At 44.4% G+C, this 24,200-nt stretch overlaps 1 protein-coding gene across 1 annotated transcript; it reads left to right on the forward strand.

Moving 5' to 3' along the window:
• The first annotated feature begins 1,599 nt into the window (after positions 1-1,599).
• On the forward strand, positions 1,600-20,009 carry ASB9 (ankyrin repeat and SOCS box containing 9). Its single transcript, XM_064475053.1, has 7 exons — positions 1,600-1,964; positions 8,955-9,034; positions 10,176-10,283; positions 11,181-11,331; positions 11,883-12,017; positions 13,400-13,591; positions 17,028-20,009. Exons 1-7 carry the CDS (start codon positions 1,871-1,873, stop codon positions 17,150-17,152), a joined length of 885 nt encoding a protein of 294 aa, XP_064331123.1. The 5' UTR covers positions 1,600-1,870; the 3' UTR covers positions 17,153-20,009.
• The last annotated feature ends 4,191 nt before the right edge of the window (positions 20,010-24,200 follow it).

The raw sequence follows: 24,200 nt of genomic DNA on the forward strand, positions 1-24,200 counted from the left end.
CTATCCGTGAGTGACTAGGGACTAAGGAACTTCTCTCTTGTACGCTCCTTCTACTATAGTTGAATTTAAAGCCCTTAGCTAATGCTTCTTCACTTGTATCCCTAATTATTGCATATTTGGGTACATACTCTGATTCCTTTTAGGGGCAGAATTGCTGACATGTTTGCTAATACTGCTAAGGATAATATTAAATATAAGATGTGGCAACCTAGCCACTAAACTCAACCAATACTAAAGGGGAAAAAATTGTTTTACCATTCACCATTTTACATGCTAATCATGGAAACCAACGTTATACCACTTTCTCCATTTACACATTCTTTTTTTCCCCACAACATTTTTGATGCCAAAATTTCAATGGCTAAGCCACAAATACAATTTCCTGTCAGACCAAAGTGTCAGCTTGCATGCAGCATGAGGGGTGAAACCCAGGAGCTGGGAGGGCATTCAGCAGGGAGAGCCCTGGAAGGGGCAGGCCCTATCCTCATCCATATTTCATTGGCAGTTGTGGACTGACATGTGCCCAGGTTGCCTTCTCAGATTCCCTGTTGGCAGGGTTTGTGGATGACATTCAGCTGCTGTTTGTATCTTTTAACATAACTGACTATTTTTAAAGATATGGATAAAGAAACCCCAAATACGATTCCAGATCTCTTTCATGTGTTATAGATAAGGATAAAAATGACACCCAGTTGCTTAGGCCCAGCTGAGTTAAGATCAGAATTAGCCCAGGATTAGCAACTTTGTATCTCCAAATACACAAACACAAATTTGGCTCTAGTAGACAAATTGGGGGAAACCCAACTTAATTTTTATTTACCTGGTTTAGACTTTTGCATGGAAGTTCTGCCTAGTTGCACTTGTACACAAGTGAGCAAATATTCATGGACAGAAAAAGAGTTTTGTGATTGTAAATTGTACTAATATGGGAAAGAAAAAACTGCAAATGGAGATGATCCATGAGAACAGAATTTTTTCAAACAGACTCAGAGGAATGAGGTGAAAGTCCTGCTGAAGAAGCATTGCCATTTGTTCACTGCTGGATTAGTGATGTTTAGTTTGGACCAAGAAATTGTTTAAAAATAACAGGGCACTGCTCAGATACAAAACTCCTGGTGTGAATGAGACTGAGTGAAATTGGTTGAACCAGGGGAAAAGGAAATGAGCCCGCACAGTGCTGCGATTTCCACACCATGGAGACAACACAGGGCCTCCAGCGGGAAGCGAAGCTCCCCAGACATGTGGTTTCAATTTCCGCAGGGTATGTGGCGACCACTGCTGCACAGCAGGCATTCAGCTCTCTGTTTCTTGCATACCGTCAGGGCTTGGCAGATAGGAGGGGTGGTTTTGCACAGCGTACAGCATCCAGGGAGGCACGCAGCAAAGTTTCCTGCAAACAACTTGCTCAGGAGTGGTGCAGATCCATGCACGCTTGTACCTCTGCGGGTTTTCTTTCCTAATCCCCTGCAGGCAGCGTTTGCTCAACTAGTTGAACTGGCTCTTTCTGTCTTGTTTTTTTGGCAAACTAAGAATTTCCTTCCTGATAAAAACGGACGGCAGGCGTCCCGATTGGGTGCTGTGTTGGAGAGGATGTGACATCAGGCACATCTCTCGCTTCGCCAGATCACTGGCTGCCTCCCAGGGCAGCCAGGGAGCTGTTTTGTTAAATCCCAACCCAGGTGCTCGAGTTTCTGCACAAAGTGCTGCCGGCACCACGTCCCAGTCTGCTGCAAGGTCTGTTCCACTCGTGCGCGCAGAGTCTGCTTAATAAATTACTCCTACCACCAGGGGCTTGCCGGGGACGATGGAATTTGAACTCTCAAGACTGACCGCGAAGTGAAAAAACAGAAATTGGACAGACGGGACCGAGATGGATGATGAGGGAACAAATCAAAATGCCAGCAAATCGCAAGGAGCCCGAGGCCAGGCATCTGCAATGTCTCTGTCAAACCCACTGATGAGGGGTAAGTAATGCTCCTGCCTCACCGCAAGCCTTTGCCTCTGCCAGCAGCAGCAAAGGGCAGGGTCAGGCTACGGTGGTGTGCTCATGCAGATGTCCCGATTCCAGTGCAAGTCCACAGTCAGTGCCACACAATGTCTCCATGACCTTGCACTTAAGAAGGGATTTTAATAAGCTATTCCTATTTGATACTGAATTTTTGGTTGTTTTTTGGTGCATCACAGAAAAGAGTGTCTGATTCTTTATTGCAGTTTGTAGAAGCAGAAACAAATGCAGCACTTGAATCACAGCATTCTGAAAAATAAGTTGCAATGTGGCATGTTTGACTTAGATTAGTGCCAGCTGGAAGCTCAGCACTGGCTCAGTTCCTCTTTTTCTTTCTTTTCCTTCCCTTTCTCCTTCCTTCCTTCTTTTTCTTTTTCTTTTTCTTTTTCTTTTTCTTTTTCTTTTTCTTTTTCTTTTTCTTTTTCTTTTTCTTTTTCTTTTTCTTTTTTCTTTTTCTTTTCTCTTTTTCTTTTCTCTTTTTTCTTTGCCTTTTTCCTTTATCTTTTCCTTTTTCTTTTCCTTTTCATTTTTCTTTTCCTTTTCCTTTTCCTTTTCCTTTTTCTTTTCCTTTTTTTCTTTCAGATGAGCAGATCCAAGTGTTGTTGCCCAGTCTGAGCCACCAGTCCTGTCAGGTTCTTCAGTGGCCAGGGCATTGTGGTCAGTTGTGACCAATTGTGTGGTCACTGGTGAACAGTTACTCAGACAAATGGCCTCACACTGTTCATTGCTCTGTTGTCTGGCCCAGAGCCATTGAAAATATGACATGGTGACAAAAGACAAGTAGTTTTACTTCACATAACAGTTTAGCTAGATGTGTTCCCTGTAGCTTTGTTTTCTGAGAAGCCACTCCTTCAGCTCATGGTGAGTGCAGAGGGAATGATGTAAATTAAGATAATGTGACTTTACAATGTCCTCTGTCCTTCCCTGGGCTGTTCGGGACACTTCCATTCATACCAAATAAGAAAATAAGACCCTAAAACTAGATGATCGGTGTATCTGCTGTGCTGTCTGCCTCTCCTCATGCATGTTATGTATATACATACTGAGGCTGGGGTGTGAGGGAAGGGGTGACAATGTTATTAACAGTAGGAACCAAACCAGCTCCACAATGGAGATAAGCTCCAGCAAAATGGAGGCTGGAAGGCAGGGAGCCCACATGCTGCACTGCTGCACACAGATCATTTGGTCCTTTGAAAATCAGAGTTCAGTCTGTTTCTCTTGTGTCTGCTTGCTCCTTGGCAGAGCCAATAAGCTTTGTTAGCAACATACAGCCAGCATACAGGAATGTATTTGGCTCTGGCTACATATGTCACAAACCTTAGGGGAAAGTCTTAGAATGAGAAAAATACCATTTGTAATACTGTTATATATAATGTCATAAGCATATGTGTATGCAAGAGCATACCTTTGCTGAAAGGATTTCAGAGCCCATTGTGAGCTGCACCATGCGTGACCACTGCAGAGGGAAACCAGCCTGGGGACAGGCCCTGAGTGTGCAACGCCCTCCACGTAGTCAGAGGCTGGAAAAAGGTACTTTCAGCATTCACCACGAAAAACAGTCATCTTCTAGAAAGGTCCTGTGAATGCTCTATTGTCCACAGGGAACAGCCAGGGTTTGCATGTTTGTGTGGTTCTTGCTATAAAGCTTCCTCTGTATACACCTTGCCAGCGTTCACATGCCCAAGTGGTGGCAGCCCAATCAAATATGACCAGAGGTTTAATGTAACATCTGGGCTGGCTGGGATTCTCAGTGGTGAAAGGGGAGCTAGGTGATCCGATGCCTCTGAAAGCTAGTGGGTTTTTGGATGTCTGGATGCTGAAGGTCCTGAGACTTGACTCAGCTTGCCTATGGACTGTAGGCAAATTTCAAATTTGGATAAAGGGTCTCGTTCTTCTGTGAGAGAGCAGTTGTACATATTTTTAGCAATCAGAAATCCTTGTTACTGTGGTGTTACATGCAGTGAACACAGCTGTGACACTCATGTACGCCCGCATTTCTCCTTCATGGGCAGCTCTGATAGACAAATGGTTTTGAGAACTTTCCTGAAAGACACTATTTCAGGATTTTAAAAGTCCATGGCCAGTTAGCACTGGTATTTGCTTAGGCTTTGATCAAAAGCCTGTGTATGGTATAAATACTGATCATTTATATTACCAATGGCATGCCTCCTGTGCTGTGCCAAAGGAGGGAGGGAGACCACAACATCTGCTGCTGCCTCCCTCTTTCTCCAGGTGAGAAACAGGACCTCCAGCCTGGAGCAGGCAGAAAATGGAAACTTTGTCGTTTGCTGGAGGATGATGCCCTAGGTGCAGGAGCTGGGGAAATTTGCCTTGTCCTGCAAGAAGGCTGTCTCCCCAGTGTTGCTTCAGGGTGGAGGTGTTTGCTGCAGAGGGAGCTGGGGCAGGAGAGATGGCAGCCTGGAGCCACGCTGTTCACGGTGGAAGATTTGGAAGTGTGTCGTGGCAATGAGTCATTGGACAGGACTTTAAACCCCCTCTTCCCAATGTATCCAAGGCTAATGTGAAGCTACTGTAGACCTTCACTTCCATTTAGAATAAAAGCCTTGTTTCCTCTCAGTACAGAATTCCCAGCTGGATTATGATGTATTGACACATACCCCTTTTTATTTTCCAATCACATTTTGACACTCTGTGGTCAATCTTTTAATCAGTTATTTAGACTTGGCAAAATTGTAAGCTAATGACCAGCCCTTAGATGACTATGGTCTGGTCTGGCTCTTTTTTAGAGTCTCAGTAGAAACCTGTGTTTTCTCAAGCGAGCACTGAAAGGATAAATTATGCACATGGATGTGATGGCATGACCATCCACCTCCCTCTTTGTCACCAGATTGCTCACGTGTTGATATAAGAACTTCATAGTTTGCACAAAACCCCGCCTGTATTTGTGTGGCCAAAAAAATCATGCTGCAGCTCACAAAACTTGTTCCTCATTTGAGATTTTTAGAATTGCTTTAAATATGCTTCCCTTGTAACTCATGCAGATTAGGCAATGGCGTTGGTTTCTAAATGGGCAAATCAAAAGCTTTTTACAGAGCCTGGATACACAAACAATGGTAACACAGGCACGAGCAGTAAGAGAAATGGCATGGTCAGATAAGCATCATTTGACACACATAAATTTTAAAGCAAAGCTATTTTAGTCAATTAATAATAGAATCATAGAATCATAGAATTATTAAGGTTGGAAAAGACATCTAGGATCATCAAGTCCAAACACCAACCCAACACCACCATGCATCCTAAACCATGCCCTGAAGTGCCACGTCTACATGTTTTTTGAACACCTCCAGGGATGGTGACTCCACCACCTCTCTGGGAATTGCTCTCCAATGCCTGACCACTCTTTCAGTAAAGAAATTTCTCCTAACTTCCAATCTAAACTTCCCCTAGTGGCACTTGAGGCCATTTCCTCTCCTCCTATCGTTTGTTACTTGGGAGAAGAGACCAACACACACCTCACTACAGCCTCCTTTCAGAGAGTTGTTGTGAGTGATAAAGTCTCCCCTCAGCCTCCTCTTCTCCAGGCTAAACAACCCCAGCTCCCTCACCTGCTCCTCAGAAGACCTGCTCTCTAGACCCTTCACCAGCTTTGTTGCCCTTCTCTGGACACGCTCCAGCACCTCAATGTCCTTCTTGTAGTGAGGGGCCCAAAACTGAACACAATATTCAAGGTGCAGCCTCACCAGTGCCGAGCACAGGGGCATGATCACTTCCCTGCTCCTGCTGGCCACACTATTCCTGATACAAGCCAGGAGGCTGTTGGCCACCTTGGCCACCTGGGCACACTGCTGGCTCCTGTTCAGCCAGTTGTCAACCAGCACCCCCAGGTCCTTTTCCTCCAGGCAGCTCTCCAGCCACTCCTCCCCAAGCCTGTAGCGTTGCATGGGGTTGTTGTGACCCAAGCGCAGGACCTGGCACTTGGCCTTGTTGAATCTCAAACCGTTGGCTCCAGCCCAATGATCCAGCCTGTCCAGGTCCCTCTGTAGGGCCTTCCTGACCTCCAGCAGATCGACACTTCCACCCAACTTGGTGTAATCTGCAAACTTACTGAGGGCGCACTCAATCCCCTCATCCAGATCATCAATGAAGATATTGAACAGGACTGGGCCCAACACTGAGCCCTGGGGAACACCACTTGTGACCAACTGCCAACCAGATTTTACTCCATTCGCTACTACTCTCTGGGCTCAGCCATCCAGCCAGTTTTTAACCCAGCACAGAGTGCACTTGTCCAAGCTGAGAGCAGCCAGCTTCTCCAGGAGAATGCTGTGGGAGACAGTGTCAAAGGCCTTACTAAAGTCCAAGTAGACAACATCCACAGCCTTCCCCTTATCCACTAAGCAGGTCACCTTATCATAGAAGGAGACCAGGTTAGTGAGGCAGGACCTCCCTTTCATAAACCCATGCTGGCTGAGCCCAGTCCCCTGGGTGTCCCACATGTGCTGAGTAATGGTATTCAAGACGATCTGCTCCATGACCTTCCCCAGCACCAAGGTCAGGCTGAAAGGCCTGTAGTTCCCCGGATCCTCTTTCTGACCCTTCTTGTAGAGGGGCATCACATTAGCTAGTTTCCAGTCATCTGGGACCTCCCCAGTTGACCACGACGTCTGATAAATGATGGAGAGTGGCTTGGCGAGATCCTCTGCCAGCTCCCTCAGTACCCTCGGGTGGATCCCATCCAGCCCCATCGACTTGTGAACATCCAGGTGAAGGCGCAGGTCGGGGACTGCCACCTCTTCCAACAACTTAGACTTCATTCTGCATACTAGCTCCATCTCCCAGCACAGGGGCCCAACAACCCCGAGGATGACCAGTCTGACTATCAAAGACTGAGGCAAAGAAAGCATTAAGTACCTCAGCCTTCTCTTCATGTTTCCTGGCAAGGTTACCTTCTGCATCCAACAAAGGAGGGAGAGTCTTCCTGGCCCTCCTTTTGCCACTGATGTATTTATAAAACCATTTTTTTTGTTATCTTTAACAGTGGCGGCCAGTTTAATTCCAGCTGGGCCTTTGCCTTCCTAATCTTTTGCCTGCATAACCTCACAACATCCTTGTAGTCCTCCTGAGTCACCTGCCCCTTCTTCCAAAGGCGGTAAGCTCTCCTTTTCTTCTTGAGTTCCAGCCAAAGCTCCCTATTCAGCCAAGCCAATCTTCTCCCCAGCCTGCTCGACTTATGGCACACGGGGACGGCCTGCTCCTGCGCCTTTGAGACTTCCTTCTTTAATAACATCCAGCCTTCCTGGACTCCTTTGCCCTTCAGGACTGCCTCCCAAGGGACTCTGTTAAACAGACTCCTTAACAATCCAAAGTCTGCCCTTCTGAAGTTCAGGGTAGCGGTTTTGCTGACCCCCTTCCTTACTTCTCCAAGAATCAAGAACTCTACCATGTCATGGTTGCTGCGCCCAAGACAGCCTCCAACCACCACATCACCTACCAGGCCTTCTTTGTTCATAAACAGCAGGTCCAGTGGGGCACCTCCCCTGGTTGGCTCGCTTACCAGCTGTGTCAGGAGGTTATCTCCCACACGCTCCAGGAACCTCCGAGACTGCTTTCTCTCTGCTGTGTTGTATTTCCAGCAGATATCTGGTAAGTTGAAGTCTCCCACGAGAACAAGGGCTAGAGATTGTGAGACTTCAGCCAACTGCTTGTAGAGTACTTCATCTGTCTCCTCATCCTAATTTATATTAAAATAAGGAACAAACACTACAACCAGAGAAGTGAAACATAAAAGTCATTAGCAGTAAGTATTTCCTCAGACTTTTTTGTTACTGTATGTTACTCACTGTAATTGAGGAAAGGTACATGTCTTGTAAAATGCATCAAATAACACTTGTGTCTGGCAAAAAGATCTTTCAAAAAAGCACTCTACATGACTTGACAGGTTTGGTACCAGCTTTAACCCTAAGGATTCCCTCCCATACCTCCTTGATCTAGCCGGAGCTATGCTGACTCATTTCCAGTAATGAGTTTTGGCACCTGGTATCTTTCTGAACGTTAAGCTTTATATACCAAGATTACTTGGGAACACTAGTTAAAATTTAGTTTCTGACATGGACCTTTTGTGCTTCCTCAGTTATCTAGGAAGGTGACTTGAAGTCAATCTTTCACATAAGACCTTCTAAGAGCAAATACGAACCTCTTCGCTTTATATGGGCACTTAAAGTATCAGGGTATTTATCATGGTAGTACGAACAGTTTCTTTATGACCTACTTCACCCCTCACAGGCTGGGCCTGTGTCCTCACTGCTGTGTGGCTTGTGTCCCACCCCATCCCCTTGGCTGTCCCTACAAGCTGAGGCAGACCCTTCCTTTGAGATTCCCTCCATACATGCTGCATCTCACTTCATGGTTTCTAAAATGCAGAAATTAGCAATATTAGTAATAGCAATATAGCTGTTACTTAAAATGCACCCCTGCACAGGCTAATACCCAACATTGAAAACTGAGGAGCAAAATCAGCAGGTAACACAGTTTATCTCCTTGTACTTTGGTACCTTCTCTCGTTAGGTATTGTTGACTCTAGCCCAGCTCTGAGCAGGGGTAAATGACTGAGCAGCTTTACCCTCTTCAAAACTTAGTGCTTCTGAGCTAATTGGTAAAGTGTAACGAGCTTGTGAAAACAAAGACACTGGAAGTAATTCAGAGTGAGGGACAAGCTCAGTCAGAGCAAGGTAATGTTCTGCAAATCCCTCTCTCATCTTCTGAAGGGAAGTTCAGCCAGCACCAACACGGGAGGAGTTAAAAACACACCCAGATTGAAGCGATCCTCTTGTCTCACTCCCTCCCAGCAGCTGCTCCAAGGAAAGCTTGGCAGCTCAAGTAATAAATTAGAAGAGAGGTTTGCTGGGGTCACACAGTTGAGGTAAAGTATGCTGATGAAACAGGATATGGAGTTGTTAACCTTCTTTCTGTCTTTCTCTTTATACAGACTTTGCTTCAGACTGGTCTCCTTTACACGATGCTTCTATCCATGGGCGTCTGCTTACTCTGAAGAAACTCATCAAACAGGTACCCCTCTGCTGGGTTTGTTCAGTTGTTGAATGCAGTCTGTGCTGTACTGTGAAACCTCCAGGGTGAGAAAATAGTGTTGACTAAAATGCAGTGAAATCTGCGTGTAACAGATTTTTTTTTCCCCTACAAGCGGTTCCTTGCCCAGCGCAAGCTCTGTGCACTAAGCTGATGAGGCATCGAAATATCCTGGGTCATACTTTAATTCCACTGCAGGTAGTGGGACCCCAGTCACTGGGATCTCTGGGCAGCTAGGGGATTCCTTCTGCAGCTCCTGTGCCTGCAAGCATTCTCTGGTGCCCCAGGTGGGGGCAGCTCCAGACCCAGGCAAGGTTCCAGTTGAGCCTTCAGTTCAGCCACCCACACGTCTGTTTCTGAAGGATATCTGAGGATTTCTGGGGCCCCTGCCCTCACTGCAGAAGGGCACAGCTAGGGAGAAGTGATTTCTGAACCTCACTGTTCTGTTTCATCTAAATTCTTGGATTTAACCTGTGGAGGAGCTGAGGGAAAGAGAAGGGTTATTGGAAAGTTGGAGCTCTTCCAGCTTAACCTTCTGGAGCACCAAGGTTGCTAGAAACAAAAGAACCTGTAGAAGCAAACCAATGTTTCTGGCTTTCCTTCAGAGTATGACATGTTCTGACCAAAGACCAGAAAACACCTGAAAAGCATTTCAAGATTCAATCCAGTCAAACAACTGCAGACTCGGCAGGGAGGAGGTCAGAATTCTTGAGCGGTGATGTAAAAAGGCAGCAGTCACGACCCTGCCAAGAACTCTAGTAGCAATTTTTAATCTATTTTTTTTTTCTTCCCAGCATTTGTTATTCATGATGTGGTAGAAATAAAACTATGCTGAGTTCCTAAAAGCATGTCTGTATTGTCCCACCAGACAGTCCGCTGCCTACAGCTTTCTGCGCCAATTAGCAGTGTATAGAAGGCACAACCTCTGGTACGCTGTGCCAGTATCTGCTCCAGCCAAAGCACCACAGCCTCTTTCTCTGCTTACCTACTGAGGTGAGCAACTCCAGGGAGCTGAGGAAGGTGTGATTACATAAAGCCTTAAAGGTCATCATAGAAAAGGTTGGGTGTTTTTGTTCGTTTGTGTGGGCATTGGTTGTAATGATATTTTCTATTAATTCATCAGGGGAGTGATGTGAATCTTGTTACAGCAGACCAGGTGTCCCCTCTCCATGAAGCCTGCCTAGGGGGTCACGCTGCTTGTGCCAGTGTCCTATTAAAACATGGTGCTCAGGTGAGTGCGTGATAGAAAGGTCATTGTCTCTAGTGTTAGTAAGTTGTATTGTCACTTTTTAATGAGAGGTGATGTACTATTTCATGACAGTGCATCACGGTGGTTTACACTTTGTACTTAGCTCAGCTTAAAGTGCATATGTTATAAAATGCACTTTTTGATAAGGCAATCCAAAAAGCAAAAATATAAACAACGGTTACAACTGTTCTTTAGATGAAAGCGCAGAGTTGTCATTTACTGAAAGAATATGAAATTCCTCTTACAAAGGGTTTATAATCCTGCAACAGTTAAGGGTGCATTTTATTTTCTGCACACACTAATCCCATTGGCGTCAGTATACAGAGTCTTAAGTAGAGGTGTAGGACTGTTAGGATCAACTGATGATAAAATGGGAAGAAAACAGAAAGAAAATGCAAGTATGATGGTGAAATGGGTGTGTCTCATGGCCTCTGCTTTTCAAGCTAATGTCAAAACGATAGTAAATATGAAAATTAAGTTGTTATAAACATATTACCTTCAGCTTAATTTTTTTTTTTAATGGGTGGCTGCACACTTTCAGATAAAAATGGACCATTTCGGGACAAGGCAATGGGCAGGTGTGTTTCAACTGAAATAACTGAGGAACAGGCACACATTTAACTCAGTGACTTGGTAACCCCAGACCAGCACTGGCTAGTCATTCATTTGCAGGAGGAGTTGGGGGCAATTTTAAAAAAGAATTTTTAATGATCTTTTTATTAAAAACTTGTAATCCTCAGAAGCTGTAGGCAGTTTTAGCAAGGAATTAAATAAAAAGTGTTGAGAACCCTATTTTGTGTTGAGACACTGGATAGTTAGCCTATTTTGAAATACTGAGAAGATGGACAAAAAGCCTGATTATGGTTTTTCTTCCCCCAGGTGAATGGAGTTACTGTCGACTGGCACACTCCGTTGTTCAGCGCTTGTGTCAGTGGCAGCGTGGCTTGCTTGAATTTATTGCTGCAGCATGGAGCTAGCCTACACCCGCCCTGTGACTTGGCATCCCCCATCCATGAAGCTGCTAAAAGAGGTAACCCCATGGGCATCAGCAACCCTTTCCATGTTACTAGCAACGTGCTGAAGTGGAAAAGAGAGATAAGGAAGATAATTTTCTTGATTTGAGTCATGTGAAATACCTTCCTTGTTGGCCTTATCATGGCTGGTGCAGTGTCTCCCACCCCTGGTGCTCACCGAGGGCAGCTTGGCTGGGCGCTCAGGGCCTCTGAGCTCATGCGGTGACACCTGGAAGAGGTTGCATTGTCCAAGCCAGTTGCCTACAATGTGGACATCTGATGGAGTCATCTGGCTATCTTCAAAAGCAGTGAAGAGAAACGCAGCATGATTTGGATCATCTTTGGTAGACATATGAAATGAGTCAGATAAAATGTGAGGGCTGTTCAGCTAACAGTGGCTTTGCAGCTCCTGTTTTCCAGGTTGGAAACACTGGAGTGAATGAAAGTATTACACCACCATCTCTTGACAAAACATTGAGTCTTTGCCAAATTACACCGCTGCAGCAGAGGATTTGCTAAAAAAAATGCCTGATCTCTGTGAGTTGACTTTTCCTTTATCCCTTTTAAGGTCATGTGCAATGTGTTGAATTCCTTGCATCCCATGGGGTGAATATAGATCACAACATCAAGCATCTGGGTACTCCGCTTTATGTAGCTTGTGAGAACCAGCAAGTGAACTGTGCCAAGAAGCTTCTTGAGTCAGGTAAAAAGAAAAATAAAGGATGGTGTACTTTTTTTTCCTGCAACATTGATCTTTGGATTCTCTTTGCATCAAAGATTTAGAGGAGGTCCTACTCTGGGACCTGGGGATGTTTCACTGTTAATTGCAGCCCTGGGTTACATGGGATAGCAGAGTAACCAGGGTCTTTTTGACTCAGGAACTCAGCTTTACAGCTCCCAACAAAATGATGGGTGACCCTGCATTTCACATGGCTAGTGGTGCCTGGAACAAACACTGTCCTTTCCAGTGTCTGCGTGTGTGATGCTGCAGTTATTTGAAGTAGGTAGAAAAAAATTTCCTTTTTTCTTTTCCTCCCTCTTTACCCCCAAAAATGACTCAATAATTTTTACATAATATTTCTGCAAACCTATTTTAATTCCAACTGAGTTCATAAAAATTTTGAAACTTTTCCAACACAAGAAAAACATTCAGCACTATATACTTTGCATCAAACAAACCTAGCTATAAGTCTAAGCACTGGGATAATTATACAAGACCATTTCTTGTTATCTGTAGTAGCGCATCTCTTCTAACCAAAGGAGTCATATAACCTAAGGTAGCCACATAGCTAGTACAAAAACAATGGACCAACAAAGCCACTTTGGAAAAGACAAGCAAACATCTTGTAGATCACCTTATGCACTATTTAGCACAGTGACCTTTTTTTTGGAAGAATCAAATACAAATTAGTCTAAATATTAAAGGTTTGGCTAATATTTTCCATTTTCTACCATTTCATTTTTATTTTTTTTTCCTGCCTTCTTTACAGGAGAATGTGTACTATAAAAACATTAAAAATAGTTTTGAATTAGCTTTGCAGCTCAGCCTTCTTCAGGTGTTTTAGGAGCCGTTAGCCCAGGATAATGGATCGGGGAACACTCATCAGGGGTGTTTGCTTATATCCTCCTCTACCAAGGGCTTCTAGAACTTTTCCATCCTCACATTTTTTCTGCAGCAGATACTTTGGAAATCTGACCGGCTTAAGCCTCTGGTACAGAGCAGATTGAAACCCTGCATGTATTTTAAGGGAATGGGGCACTGGGATGGGGAGCAAAGGTGGGCCATAGGTGGAACTACAGCTTTTTCCTGATTCAGGATATCCATGGGCTGCTCTGAGTGGATGAAGGACTTCCTTATGCACCGTTCCTCTAGAATAATTTTCTTAGTCACACTCCTCCTCAACCAGTGTGAATTGTGCATGTATGAACCGTAGTACCAAACCCCAGTGTAAGGAAATCCACCTCTGGGCAGATCCTATGGGATTTACAGATTGTTCAGAGAAATAGCAGCTGGTGCAGAAATTGGAAATAAGCTACTGTATAGTCATTATTTGTCATTATTCTTTGTCATCTCTTGCTGTTCAGGAGCAAATGTGAACAGCGGCGAGGGCTTGAACTCCCCTCTGCACGCAGCTGCGAGGAATTGCAATGTGGAGCTGGTGACGCTGCTGATCGACTTTGGAGCAGACATTTGGCTGAAGAACACTGAAGGCAAGAGGCCAATGGAGCTGGTTCCACCCAGCAGCCCTGTGGGCCGACTCTTCCTGCAGAAAGAAGGTGCCCCTTAGTACTTGTTTTATTTGTTCACTTGGGATTCGCTAGGGAAAAAACACACAAACTGCTGCAGAAGGCAGCTATTCCACGTTACAAGCGCTACAAAACTGAGGATAACTAAGTTTACCTCCATTCACTGACATATGGTCACTATGTCTTCTAGTGTCATAATATAGTGGCGCACTAATAGGGATAACAGGAACAACAATAACCCATCTTTCAGCCTCGAGGTTGTGAATCTACTGCATCGGGGAGCAGCCGTATGGAGCTTGCGATATAATGCAGAGTAGAGTTTAGGCTGAAAAAACAAGCAAAACGCTCCTTAGAAATTAAAGGTAGCTTTTCCTGATTACCTGAAGCACTGAAATAAGTGGGAGTCTCTCAGTTCTCTTGTTTCTGAGACGGCAGTAAAACCAGGAGTGTTATGCGGAGCGTGCCAACAAATGCAGGCAGAAAATCACCTCTGATGGGAGTCGGGGTTAGCTGGTGAGTGCTAGGACTGGGCTCTTTGGTTATATGGTACGCTGATGGTCAGGTACGTGCCAGATACTGGTCTCAGCATAAATGCAAAATTACAACCAGAAAATTTTTAATATATTTAATGCTGAAAAAAAAAGTATACTGAAACACTGATCTTTTAGTTTTTTGCCCTTTACTTTTATTGTTTAGCCAAGATCTTATGTAGATGCAAAACTATCTTTAAAATGAAAGACTTTGTATTAGTTTTTTTTGTGGGGATTAAGGGATATTGCACAAGAATGATATAATGAATATATATATGTATATACATTAATAAACTAGGCTGCTTTTAGAGACCGACATTATGTGCTGAATAATCCAGCAGTATCAAACTGTAAGCTTAAACCTTAGGAAGTACTTGTTTTGTAGCTGTAAATGAAATATTTCTAGATCTATTTTATTTTATTAGTTGCAAATACTTGAATCATGGAGATAAACCTTACTTACCAATTCTAAGGAAAATTATATAAGGTCTCCCATGTCTAATCGTTGGTGTACTTGTGTTCTTCTTTAGATGTTCTCATTCAGTCAGACAACTATGCACATTACTAAATAATTTTCATTATTTTAAAGAAGTTGCTGATGGTGTGGTCCATGACTTTGTTATTCCAGTTACATGCCGATGTGATTGTTGTCATGAACAGATTTACACCAAGGTAAAACTGGAATAAGAAAGTGTTGAATCTGGCCCTACTTGAAATATTAACACAAAAATAATAGCGTGAAAACAACTGTGCTGTGCGTGTTGTGTATGAAGAATGGATATTTGGTTTCCCAGACTAATCTATGGTGAACAGAGCAGCAATCTTTTCGAGCTCCAGTCAAGGCTGAGTTAGACTCCTGACTCCTGTGATACCACGTGTGTCCCGCCTATTTGAGATAGAAAACCCTGTCAGGCACACCCTGTGGAGCCGGCCCAGGAAGCACCGCTCAGGCTGAGCTGACAGCTTGGGCAGTAACAAACTTCAAATTCTGCAACTGCAATCAGAAATGGTAGATGCCTGAAGGGCGTTTTGCTGCTGAATAGTTTTATTCTGATGTTCTCCAGCATGCCCTTCTCTGAGTAGGGTCATGCCTGGTAGGCAGCTGATGTCTAACTTCTTTGGCCGGCTGAACGATTGCAGCCTGGGAGAGCGGTGCGTACATTAACCCCTCTGGTTTCACAGGGAGGTTGGGCAATGTGCTGCGGGGATCAGAGGCACCCACCAGCCCCGTGGCCCCTCAGCACTGGCACGGCTGAGCTGCTGCTCTGCTGCCCTGCTCCCACACATGGCTCCTCTCCCTCCACGCTGCAGATCCTGGGGGGCAGCAGCCCCACGCCCACAGCCAGGGCAGGCTGGAGGGGGAGCGTGTTTTTGCACCAGAGATGAACTGGTGAGTGTTCTGACCCAGTTGCCCCAGGACTAGCCCAGAGTAGGTGTAGTACATGCAGTGGCCTCCCTTCTCAGGACTTCACCATGCTGCTGGACCACTGCCTACCCTGTTTGTGTTGCAGTGAGAGTCCTATGTGTGGGTGGGAAAATTAGCTAATTATCCAAAAATACACTTTTTTTTTTTAAGAGTATGCTTTCACTTGCTAAATATTTTTCAGTGTAGTGACACTGCTTGTGTTTTGATAAGTCTTTAGTTTTTGAGGGCTTATTTTTTTTTTTTAAATGCAAGCTTTTTTAAATGATACGTTTACAGGCAGGGCATTTACCTGTGGGATCAGAGAGGCCAAACAAACATGCAGTGTAATACTGCAATAGCTAGTCTCACTTGCCCCAAATCAGCCTGCTTCGTTGTCTGGTACCCAAGCACAGGGTAGATCATCTGCTGACTCCTAGCAGGAGGCTGCAGCCCTTTGCACAGCCCTTCAAATAGCGCAGCGGTTTCCAGCCTTGCAGGGCTGCTGGAAGTGTGGTGGCCTGCGTGAGAGAAGACTCAAAAGCTGTTTAAATCTTCCATCTCATAACGTTTTTGCTCCAGCCCCCTGTTCCTTCCTGCTGCACTTCACTCCACCAGCACTAACACTTCAGCTCTCTGGTGACGGCTAACATCCACCCAGCAGGCAGGCACGGCAGGCAGCACCTCAGCTGTTCCCTTCCAGCTCACTTTCCTCCCTCTTGTTTCTACAGTGCTTCTTCTTATCTCTTCCCCGCTCCCAGAACCCAACTCCCATGTCCACACCCGCTGCTGCCCCTACTTTGCCCTTCTTATCTGCCCACCCACAGCCTCCCAGTGACCCACTGCACTTGTCACCCCTGCATGTTGCATGCCGGGATGCAAATGACATGTTGGGGGGTTGAACGTTGAAAGGTGCCACAGTTAAAATCATCATGCAGCATCTACCTCTCTGTGAAAACGATAAGCCCCCCAAGTAAGCATATAATGTCATTATACTTAAATTAAAAAAAAAAAAAGCACGACAGGTTCTTCAGCAGGGAGTGTATTTATCAGCATGGGACTGGGTAATCCGGAAGATTTAAATAAAGGATTATATAGTATTTCTTTTGCTATGTGTTTGTCAGTATTATGAAATACATCTCAAGAAAGCAGTGGGCTGTAAACTTGGATCTCACTTGGGGGGGTCAGAGAGGGTGAAAGGACTTTGAAGGAAGCATAAATCATCTCTTCTTTTCAGACAACACAACCACACTCGTGTAGCTTAAAAGGGAAAGAGTGATGCTGCTAATGTTAATTGCAGCTGTGTAACGACAGAGGGTGACTAGACTTGAACTGAATCACAGGTGGGCTGCAGTCCTTTGGTGGGCACAGGTCTGGCTTTTCACTGCTGAGTGTCATGGGATGGTCACACACCCCCCGTGCAAGGTGGGTTGCAGGTGTTGGGGGGAGAGGTAATGCACAGCTGCCCTTTCATCTTTACAGTTTTGGAGCAATAAAGCCACATGTGTAACCTCTCCCCTGGTTCTTTCTCCAGGGCCGCTGTCCTTGATGCAGTTGTGCCGCCTGTGCATCAGGAGGTGCTTTGGACACAAGCAGCATGAAAAAATAACTGAACTTCTCCTCCCAGATGAGCTGAAACATTTCCTTCTCCACGTTTAAGCCTTTCATGTTCAAAATAGTGCCTTTAATAACAGCCAGGTTCACTGAGGAAAGACTCTTCTCATTGGTAGTGTTGCCAAAGTTACTTTATGATAGTTGCTGGTCCCTAGTAACGTCCTGGGTCCAATAAGCCCAGGACTGACCAGCTCGCTCGGTCCTCACAGCCACCACCCCTGGCAAATCCATCATCTGGAAAGGAACAATTCTGCATGGTTGCATGGTGAAGCTTGAAAATGTGACTCAAAAGCCCCCTAGAAAGGGTAGAAAATGAGCATAGGATTTCAAAATAGATCTCTTGATTCTCTGTATCCTGGCTCATTTTCAGAGGGCCTGTGATTGACAGCCCCTTACAAAGAAAACATGTATCCCAGCCTAGCACTAACAGCACTTCATGTATATATTAAGGATACTACGGAAAACTCATTTTCTCTGTAAGTGGCGCTCATGTGCCTGTCATGTGTGAAGGCTCTACCCACACCACTGTATGGATAAGGAAAGGGACCCCAACTGAACCTAGCTGCAAAGCAAGAGAGGCCTTCTGGCAGATGTTACTTATTTTCTAAGTAAGTACATCATGCTGTGGATAGATGAACACCAACCAACAATCATCTGCATTTAGGCCAGCATCCGAAACACGTGTTTCTGCCATAACATCAAGGAGGTCACTGCTGATGGCAGCTCCCTACAGTGCAACTACAGTGGAGGGAAAGTTTTTAATTGGCCATTAAAATCACTTATTCCTGATGCTTTGAGACATAAGGGAGCCACACTTCAGTACTACACATTTTCTCCTTGCAACATTATTTTTCAAGGACACAGGCTAACAGGCTATCAGTGGCAGACATTGAGTGCTCCCCCTTTCTGCCCTGAAAATTAGGTGATATTTCCTAAGCATTTCTCAGCATGCATCAGAAAAACAACAGCTTCTATCCCCTTTCCCCACCCAAGAAAAGAGATCATCTTAAGACAGAGATAATTTTTTTTCTTGGAGAAGTGCTACCTCACTCATAGCATTTTCCATGGGAGTGGTAATAATAACACCTCTAATGTGGGGTCATAAAATAAACAATGAAAATACTGAAATTAAAGTCCATTCCAAATTAAAAAGACAATGGGCAATTTCTGCCTCCCACTTGGTGGTTGAGCTGCTGGCTCAGCATGTGTGTCTCTCAAACAAACATGACATGTGTGGTTCTTGTTCCACCGAGGCCAAAGAACAAATATTTCCTCCTGCTGAAGTTCAACACAGGGTGTTTTTCTTTCCCTCCCTGCTGCCATAAACCAAAGTGCGGTTATGACTGTTCTGTGCTCTCCCAGGTGCTCCCCTGGGAATATCGGCTGCCCAATACATGTGGCAGCGAGGATGCTGGAGCTCTGGCTCCTCTGCCTGCCACCCTGTCCCCTCTCTAGCTCTGAACCATGGTGCAGCCACATCACCTGGGAGCAGCAGCACACCTGCTGCTTCCCCTGCGGGGCTACTGCCACACCACCCCTGCATTGGAGTGAAGACCAAGCACTTCAGTGCTTTTGGAGATCCTTTTCTTCCTGATTTCACTGTGAAGACTCCTGCAAGAGAGGACTTGGTGTGTGAAAACTGTGAAGGCGTCTTTAACACCAGCAATGAGCAATAGCGAGTTCTCATCTCATAAGTGGAGAGACCAGCAGCCTCCAAATATACAAACTTATTTTGCTGTTTAGTAATGTGCCAGTGTGTGCGGCGCAAGCTTTCCTTTCGCATATGTGAAGTTAAAGATGATGGATCAAATGCTACCTGGATGCTCATATTTGATGTAAATTACAACTCATACTTGGCTGGACAACGTGACTGCTGGCTATAGGTATCCAGTATGATGGTTTGATTTTTTTGTGCTAACCAAACACAGCAAGAGAAGTTCTGTTGGTTTTGTGGGACATTAAGGGTGCCCTAATGGGACAAAACAACAAACACAGTTACAGCCATAACGCTCCTTGTGATAGAGACACCTAGAAATCTTCACTGATCCGACTCAATCCATCACACATAATTTGAGCCATGTAAAAATTCACTGGCTGGTTTTAGATGGCCTTCTATATTTTTTCCCTCCCTCTGGGGAAGAAAAATAGACAGCTGTTTTTATACATGGAACAGAAAGAGGTGTCTTGGATAGGTGGATCCTTCTAAAAGCAGTATCTTCATTAAGCTGAATCTGCATTCAACAGGCAGGGAACAGACAACTAACGTAGTGCTTAACTTTTGAAGATTAAAGTATGAAGAACCCCAGCTTTGGTGACACATCTGAATGTTAAGATCCAGCTTATTATTTCAGATGATGAACCGTTTTTTCACCTACCAGTTTTATTATTTACGTTTAAGTATCTTGTTTTGTAACTTCAGCCAATGGGTTTATAGGAGTAATGCTAATACCAGCACAAAATTGCTCAGAGAACGTGGTGAGAGTGCTGTTTCTAGATTGCTTTCCTTCTGGAAATTTCATAGTGTGACTCTGTTTACCTGAATCCCTCTGATCAAATGTAATTAAGATTAATTCTGAATGCTCAGCTTGTATCATCTCAGTATATTTGTTAATTTATTTTAATATAAATTTTGATCAACACTGGTGAATTACAGCTTTATGCATCAACACTTATCCAGTTATAAACTGTAAAAGTTGTACAAGATGCAAACTGAATAAGCTCCTTATATGTGAAGTTTGGACATTTTTCTATATTTGAAACCATTCTAAATGTAATGCAGGGCTTGAAAGATTGTCAGGAATATATTTTAGCAGATTCTTTGCTATTATTTTTTTAGCAGTTTAATGGTAGGCAAGCCACAACTGTATAGGACATTTGCTCAAAAATAAATGTTTTAAATATATTTTTTTAAAAATTTCTCATTAATTTTTTAGATGATAGCACCAATTTTGCAGATTGTCTGATACTGCGGAGTTTTGGACTGAACTCTAATTGTTTGCAATCCTGCCTACAGTCTGGTAGCGTACAGAATAATTTCTTCAAATAGACCTATAGTAAAGGTAAGACTAAGATGCAAACAGTGTGAAAATCTTGCCTTTTGCTGGTGTTTTAAGGTAGAGTTGGACTCCTGCAGTTATTTTTCTGCTCACTGAGGGTTAGTGAGAAGGAGCCTGAGATTTCACAAAGTAGGATAAGATACAAATTAAGATGGTGATCGTCTTTAGTTTGGGGTCTTTTTTGGTGTGGGTTTTTTGTGTTTGTTTGTTTGGTGTTTTTATTTTAATTGATTTGAGTCAGTTTGTTTCTTCTGTTGCCTCAGCAAGAGGCACATGCAATGACCTGGGTGCCCTTGCATGTGCCTACACAACAGGAACTCTTTACTGGAAGTGAGCATGTGGAGATCGTTGTATGATCAGAAGTGCAATGGGTGTCCACCAGCATCCAGTGTATACACTGCAGGGCTGGGGTCATTTGGGAGGGCAATAATTCCCTCTCTGTTAGATGCATCTCTGGGTTTTCCTGCCCACAGAGACAAGCTGAAAGAGAGAGGACAACACCAGCAAATTGCTTTACAGGATGTTGTTTCTGTTAGATATGAAGCTGCTTATGAAAGCTGTGGAACTAAACAACCCACACCTCAACAGAAGAAGACAACTGATTTCACAGAATCACAGAATCACACAGAATGGTAGGGGTTGGAAGAGACCTCTGGAGATCATCTTGTCCAACCCCCCTGCTTGAGCAGGCACACCCAGAGCAGGGGGCACAGGACCCGGTCCAGGCGGGTTTTGAACATCTCCAGGGAAGGAGACTCCACAGCCTCCCTGGGCAGCCTGTGCCACTGCTCTGGCACCCTCACAGGAAAGAAGTTTTTCCTCATATTCAGGTGGAACTTCCTGTGTTCCATCTTGTGCCCATTGCCCCATGTCTATTTAAGCATGAAAATTCTCTTTTGGTTTATGGAAAGATGTCTGATGCAACAAACCACAGCAAAGTTGTTTTGGCTCTTCAGCAGTTACCAGGTGGAATTAGCCACATCCCAGGACTCAGTTCTTCATTCTGCAGTCACGTGCAAAGGTCCATAGCTGCCCTGCCCATTTCTCACCATTTCGTTTTTTTCTCTTAACTGGAAACTACAGACATCCTAATCTAGTAAAGGTAATATACAGCTTTGGAGCCTATGTAGAGAATGTCCTCTTGCCTTTCCACTGACAGGAATTCATTGAAAGATGACTAAGAAGAAAATAAATTTTACTTCATTAGCTTAGCAAAATGAGACAGACCAGCTGCAAAATAGCAGATTAGTGGTGCTAGGAGAGAGAAAAGAGAGTGCTTGAATCCCTAAATTGGGATATACTCAATTCCCCTCAGACTCATGTTTTTGAGAGCCGCAGATCCAGGACCTGATGCTCCTGAAGCCACTTTTTCTTGCTTTATACATGCACTCTGTCTGTCAAAATGGAGATTGCCTTGCCCTGCAGTCCCAGCCAGAACCCTGCTGGCTTTGAATAAAAATTCCCAGGAGTTATTTCTCTGCATATCGAGTGATCATTTGTCATTCTTTGATATGTTGCTGAGCTCACTGCTCCAAGGGATACTCACTTCCATGCACACAGGCAACATTTGGTGCAAAAGTGCTCACTAGCATGCCCTGGAGAGTCCACTTTTCTTTAAAATGACAGCAGTGAACTATTGCCACAAAGACAAATGTTTCAAATTCTTATATCCCCATTCAACATGGTAACCCTTATTCCAGTTCTACCTAAGTGCCTGGGTAGCACACCTGGGCAATACCTGGGTCATGTCACCATGCAACAAGGTCTTGTTTCTTTTCTATGCCAGGTGAAGCCTTTACTTTCTGAACTACTGCCCTTCGCATTTTGAAAGGGCTCGAAACTCATTAATAATCACCGATTCAAAGACACAGGACTTGATTCATGGCTTTAGCACCTGTGAAGTAAAATTGAGTTTATAATCTGTCAGCTGTCTCACTTCACAAATTAAACTGTGGAGCCTCTGTTGAGTCTGGGCCTTTTGAAATCCCTAGAGCTTTCCTTTCTGTGGTCTGAAAAATACAGCAGTAGCAGTGGAAGCAGCTCTTTGTCTCGTGAAAGCACACTGACTCTGAGTCCTGAAGGCTCATACAGACCCTGGAAAGATGTTACGACTACAGCAAGTATGAGGTTGTCTCATTGAAACTTCACTTTTTATTAACTTATTTTGGGGAACGGGAACCGTGTTGGTTTTGTCTTTGATTAAATAATTGTCCCAAAAGACGAACTGTTGATATTGTGAGTTTCTACGTGGAGCAAAGCTTCCAGCCTCTGCTTTGCTCTCCCCAGTCCTCCCCAAAGGTGCGTCTCCCCTGTACATGACCGCTTTTGCACTCTTCTGATGAGCACGAGGGCTGAGGCTGGCAAAATTTTGTCCCTTCCAACTATTCATATACAATTTTTCATATAAGGTAGTAGGTGGCACCTCCTCCTTTCCAAGTCTCTTCAGTGAGAACTATAGACCGCCTCCCCCCCACCCCAAATAACTGTACTCATATTCATGGGTTCACAATAGGCAACAAAAGTATTTCTGCTCCTCAGCTAATCAGACCTCAGTGAGTGCAAGGTGCGAGCATTTCCCAACTTCCTTGGAGTTAAGTCTATTAATTTGTTCCATAAAAAAAGTGAAGCACTTCTCAGGCCCTGGGAGCTTACTCCTCTTCTCACCGATCACTGGAGGGGGATGACTTTGCTTACAGCTCCCAGTCTTTTTAGCCAGGCAGACACCCTACCCAAAACCTCTTCTTCATAGAGCAAAGGTTATGAGGTAGCTTTTTCTCTCTTTAATGCCATAATAACTTTTGTTATTTCTGAGGATAGAAGATGATAAAAAAACCCCAGCCCCAAACAATTTAACCCAAATAATTTTTCTTGCAGGAACAGAGCAAAATATATGAAAAATATTATCTGCCAATTCATCTGTTGGGACATATTCTTTAGAGGTGATGGAAACAAATTCAAATCCCCTCCTTGAATGAAATAGATTCAATCGTTATCTTTGCTATCCCTGGTGCTTTGGAGATAGATCCTCCTCATTTTTGGTGAATCTAAACCTCTCTCTCACCCAATTTATCCAGCAAGACTCTCTGACTTGAATTCACTAACAGTTTCTCACTGACAGTGCCTTGGTACATAAGAGCGTAAGACTGGAAGTTTGGATTAGGGCATCCCTGGGGAAGGGACTGGGAGCCCCAGGGGGTGGCAATGGGGTCCTGGGCCATGGGCAGGGTCTGGGGGAGCCCCAGGGCACTAGCATGGGACAGTAAGGGCTGGTGGTGCGCTCAGGGCTTGGGTGTCTGGGTAGCCATGCAAATTCTCAGCAACCATGGCATCTTATAAAGAGATCCATAGTTCCACCACATACTTTGTGTATGTCTAATTCCCCCCATTAGTTCTGCAAGAGTTTCCAGCTAATTTTATCTAAGAAAATGAACAATTGTTCCTTACTGTCTCCGTGGTACTCCCTTGATAGCCTTTTTTCCCAGGCCAAAGACTTCCAGCCTCTTTAGCCACTCCTTGGACAGAAACTAGGAGACTGAAATATTGTGATCCTATTTGTAAATAAAGTATCCTCTTACTCCCAAAAAGAACAAAAAATGACCGGAGCTATCTAATGCTTCCCAGCTGCTTTCCTTGTGTGCCTTGTAGTGTGTGTCTCAGATAATCCTCTGCTCCTAGCTCATATAACCAGACAGCTTAATCCAATAGAAATACTTGTGATTTTCACCCTCAGCTCAGTTCCTGAAGGGGTTTTGCACATAGTCTCTCCTTTCGGTTATCTCATTCCATAAAAATGATCTTAACTGTTTTGCATGCTTATCCTGGATTAAATGGGGACTGCTACATGCAAAGCTCTGGCAAAGGACACAGCACAGAGGGCTCTTCTGTTCCTGACATGTGGAAAATGGATTGTACCTGATCCCTGCGCAGAGTCCGGATTTTGCATCTGGTCTCCCTTGTGCCTGGGCAGCTGAGCAGAGAGGTGGTCAGGTCAGGCAAGGCATTTATTTCCTGTTAAGCATGATGATTAAAAGCCCCCA

The sequence above is a fragment of the Phalacrocorax carbo genome, chromosome 1 (genome assembly GCF_963921805.1).
Source record: "Phalacrocorax carbo chromosome 1, bPhaCar2.1, whole genome shotgun sequence".
Taxonomy (NCBI): Eukaryota; Metazoa; Chordata; class Aves; order Suliformes; family Phalacrocoracidae; genus Phalacrocorax; species Phalacrocorax carbo.